At 42.9% G+C, this 4,537-nt stretch overlaps 1 protein-coding gene across 1 annotated transcript; it reads right to left on the bottom strand.

Moving 5' to 3' along the window:
* Positions 1-471: 471 nt before the first annotated feature.
* Positions 472-4,231, bottom strand: LOC115407682 (nuclear factor 7, ovary-like). The gene is made up of 2 exons (XM_030118121.1): positions 3,992-4,231; positions 472-2,368 (listed from the first exon to the last, which is right to left on the bottom strand). Exons 1-2 carry the CDS (start codon positions 4,229-4,231, stop codon positions 1,172-1,174), a joined length of 1,437 nt encoding a protein of 478 aa, XP_029973981.1. The 3' UTR covers positions 472-1,171.
* Positions 4,232-4,537: the final 306 nt, after the last annotated feature.

The raw sequence follows: 4,537 nt of genomic DNA, 5'->3' as shown, positions 1-4,537 counted from the left end.
CAGCTGCGTGAAGCTTTTACTTTGAAAGGTAATTGGCGGACTTCCTGTTGGATTTAGGTCAAGGGTGTCAATGGATGATTTTTAGATCTTAATGAGGTGAACATGACAGCAATTGGTTTCATCTCTCTACGACATTCCTACTTGACAGGGGTGCAGAATTTCTTGTGTCTCGGTTGTGCTAGTTGAAGGTGCTAGTTTGTAGGTGGCGCTAGAGAGCAGACGGGGTTAATTTTTTTATTTTATAAAATTTTTTTCGAGTCTGGATGTGCCTGCCAACTTTGGTGAGTTTTCGTGCATGTTTAGGGGGTCAAAATTGCATTTAAAGACGCCAGGAGTATAATAATAATAATAATATAATAATAATAATAATAAGAAAAAACGAACGAAGAACAATAGAGGCCTTGCCCTCAGGCAAGGTGGCCTCAGTTGAGGCCACCTCGCCCTCGGGCTCGGTCCCTAATTAGAGAAATGAACAAAATGAACAACAAAACATATTCAAAGCTGCAGAAATGAGCTTGTAAAATAAGACATTTGGGATATGACAATTATAACAAACACAATCCCACAAAAAACTCAACACAGATAACAGATTTAAATTTCAAAAATAGAATGAACCTCCACTAAACACACATTTAACAGAGATTCTCTGTCAGTGCTGAGGATTCCTCTGGGAAGACTGGAAGTCTCCCTCTGAGTGATTTGTACTTCGGTCTGTTCAGCTGATCCTCCGACACTTTAAACATCTCTGATCTGCATCAACACGTCTGAAAACTGTCAGAAACTTACAAGTTTGATAGAGATTCCAACAAAACGATATGAGGCTCCACACCAGCCTCACATTAACACACAGTAAACCTGTCTTATTGTTCACACTTGAAACATCAAAACATAGTCTTAATATCAATGTTCAAGACCGACACACACCTCAAGCTTGGAAATCAGCCTCATTACACATCATATACCACTATCAGAGAGGAGCAGAAACAACACGGAACTTAAAATAATCCTGTTACTGCTTTAGGTCGGTCACTGAGTGGCTAAAAAATGAGAAAAAAAACCCTGTAAGTTCTGGTTAATACCAGGAACTGACTGTTTTTACATTCCAGCGTTCCAGTGGCTCTTCTGGAGGAACCACACATGAGGGAAGGCTGCTTGTCTTGTCTGTTCCTCCTCAGTACCAGCAAACAGTCAGAGGGCCATGATTGGCATCTCTGTCCTGGAAGTGGAAATATGCTGACGTAGGTACAGAGCTGGACATCAGGTCCACAGTGTCAATGTGTGTCATGCTGTCTGCGTCATAGAAGGAGAGCTGCTGGGAGGAGCAGTTCAGGTAAAAACCAAACTTTTGAGGTGTGTTTGATATCGTTATGTTTCTGGTTAAGCTCGGATCACAAACAGCATATCTTTGCCCGTCATAGTCAAGATAATAATTCTTAATGCCGAGTTTCCAACAATCTGCACTTCCAACATCGACTTCCCAGTAGTGCTGTCCTGAAGTGAACTCACTGGAGCTGAATGCCTGGCCACTGATTGCGGGAGCGACGTAGTTGCATGAACCATAGGATTGTTCATAATATGAAGAGTAGTTGTTTGAATATCTGGCATTATATTTTGCATTTTGCAAACTCTGTGCACTTTCTGACCTATCCTTTGCGTGATCCCAAATCAAACTCCGCCCACTGTTAGATATGACTGTTTGTCGACTGTTGTTTGAGAGTGAAAGGCGCTCTGCTCTGGGCTGGATGATCTCAAGCATTTCCTTCCACACAAAGAACTGCAGGTGACTTTCATAAGGCCACAAAGAGAAGGATGTGTTCTCCACTCTGAGCTCTTCGGCTCTGGGTCTGAATAAATCTCCTGTCGTCTTCCTGTTCTTATCCTCAGTCCAGCTCTTTAAGAAGCTCTCTGAGTCTTTAATTTCTAGAGCTGAGTTTACTTTGACCTCGAGCTCTTTCCGCTCACACAAAACTGTCTCCACAGCTCGTAAACTCTCATCCATTCTCTTCATTTCATCTTCTTGCTTTTGTTTCAACTCGTTCTCGATCTGCTTTTCTCTCCTTGTCAAAAACTGGTGCATCTCTCTGAACTGGTTGCTGATCTGGGTCATGAGGTTCTCCGACTTCTTCCTGCTTTTTGAGATTTCTTCCCTCTGCCTGTCAGCTAGACCTTCTACAGCACTGATATCTCCGGAAACGTTCTGCAGAAACGTTTCCAGCTCCTTTCTCAGGGCTGCATCTGCTTCCTTGATCGGTTTAAATGTGTGTCCTTCATGTCTCTCTGCGTCTCTGCAAATGATGTAAGTCAGCTGCTGATCAGTGATGCAGAAGAGCTTCAGCTTCTCTTCGTGTTCTGGACACAGATCGGCCGCCTGAAAAGAAACATGACGACTATTGAAGACAAAAGTCCAACCACAGAAAGACAGAAGTATGAAAGCAGGTGAAGGAAACACGAGTTTTCTCTTCCTGTTTCCCAGTGGCCCCCTCTGCATCCAGCTGCTCGGGTGTGTAGTTATCGTCTTTTTACTTCTTGTTACTTCTTTTTATCTCAGTATTTTGCCTTTGGTATCTTTCTGTTTACTCAAACGTCGTGGTTGTGTTTCCATACAGTTCTACACCCCCTTGGATTTTGCTGCTCCTTGCGTATATATTTAGATTATTTATTGCTGTGATTTCTTTCCTATTTTGTCTTTAAATTTCGTCATGATGACAATAAACATATTTTACTCTATTCTATAAAACAGCACAAATGTGATGCGTGCCAGTGTCGACTCTGTACCAATGTTGTGGACTCATGTGTTCCAACTGGGCATAAGTTTTGAATTAGGTATTTTCTAGGTATTCTAGAAATCCCTCCAGTACCACCAAGTACCGATTCACGTAAAATCAAACTGTACCATATTTCGGTACCTGAACGCATCCCCTTGTGACAGTGAGGAGTGGAGGAATCGGCCATTTTCCAAGCCAGACATCAGCAGCCGAGTGTTCAGTAAATGCAGAACTGATGGAACACTCCAAATAAAGGTCTGCTTTTCAAAATGTGAAGCAGATTACACTCCGGTGGGAACTTCTACTCTTAGGAAGCTCCTGGTTAAGCAAAACATTTTTCTCAAGGCTGTGAAAGAGTTTAGAAGTCATGAAATAATCAAAACCCAACTAGTTTTAAAATCAGCCTTCACTAGTAAAAGTCTCTGGATATCAAATTGTCATCAGTTTAGTCAACCTGTGGAAGAAGTTTCTATTTATTTCAATGAAACACAGTATACAGAGTGTAAGTCACACTTTATGGTGCTTCCTTTATTAAATACTAATATTTTAATGCGATTAAAACGCAAATCAGTTATCCTTTATTGGGCAGTGGACTTTTCATTTCTTTGAAAGTCAATGTCGCTTGTGTAGGATTTTAATAGCATGAGTACAAGATGTCAAAACATGAGAATTTAAGTTTAACCTTCATGTGTGATCAGCGAAAACGAGGATGTTCCCCTTTGCACTGTCAGTTAATGCACCTGATTTTGCATCTATAAAGAGCTGTGATACCGCATTTAATCAGAGTGACCATGAAGCGTCTTTTTTCTTCCAATACAACCAAACCACATCAGCTGAATGTTGGCCTGCTGGTGCTGGTGAGCAGAGCGCAGGAGCTCGTGGAGGACAGGCTCTTTCTGCAGCAGTCTGACTCACATCATGCAGAGTGGCGCCACCGCGCTGCAGGAACTTACGTTTTCACGGAATGTAAATAACAGTCTGTCTTATCATTATCGCTATCTTTATATCTATATTTATATTAAAATGTTCTAAAGGCGGGAATCGCTCGCGCTCCCGCGTTTCGCGGCTGCTGGCGCATGACGTCACTTAATTCTGGCGGGGATTTTTTTTAATTAGTACTCCACGTGGTATCGAGTAAACTCTATTACAAACGAATGGAACATTGATGTTGTATTTTGCCTAAATGCGTCAGACTGAGTGTTTGACTGAGGTGCGCTCCTCCTCACCTGCAGGCCCCGGGCTCCTCTGGCCTTCTCAGCCAGGCTCTTCAGGATGAGGCTGGAGGGCAGATCCTGAGCCTCGGTCACCACGGCCCGGCAGCACTGAGGACACCGCGGCTGGACGGCCAGGACTTCCCCCGCACACCGCCTGCAGAAGGAGTGTCCACACTGGAGGGTGACGGGGTCGGTGAAGACGCTCAGACACACGGAGCAGGTCAGGTCTTCCGCCAGCAGAGAGGACGCCATGTCTCCTCTCTGGCTCTGACTGCAGCTCAGACTGAAGCTTCACCTCCAGGACAAGCCACGCCCACACTGCCAGGGCTGCAGGGAGTGGATTAATTAAATTAAAAAAATCCAAAATACGGAAGAAAAATCCAGACTGTTGTCTTAAATAGATGAAAACGGTTTCTATTAATTTGAAACCAAAAGTATAAATATCTGACATTTCACTAAAGAAAAAAATACAAGGAGATATATACAGAGTATTTGTTTCTCATGGTGTGAATCATGATTTGTAAAAAAGAAGCTTGAGTTATTAAAATAAAAACACCC

The sequence above is a fragment of the Salarias fasciatus genome, chromosome 20 (assembly GCF_902148845.1).
Source record: "Salarias fasciatus chromosome 20, fSalaFa1.1, whole genome shotgun sequence".
Lineage (NCBI taxonomy): Eukaryota > Metazoa > Chordata > Actinopteri > Blenniiformes > Blenniidae > Salarias > Salarias fasciatus.
Note: the sequence above shows the minus strand (reverse complement) of the source record. Positions and strands in the feature narration are given on the sequence as shown.

What these genes read in the sequence shown, in the direction of transcription:
- LOC115407682 (XM_030118121.1), bottom strand. Translation starts at nt 4,231, where the DNA reads ATGGCGTCCTCTCTGCTGGCGGAAGACCTGACCTGCTCCGTGTGTCTG. An exon ending in GAGGAGCCCGGGGCCTGCAG is followed by an intron (nt 2,369 to 3,991) that starts GTGAGGAGGAGC and finishes GTTTCTTTTCAG; the next exon opens with GCGGCCGATCTGTGTCCAGA.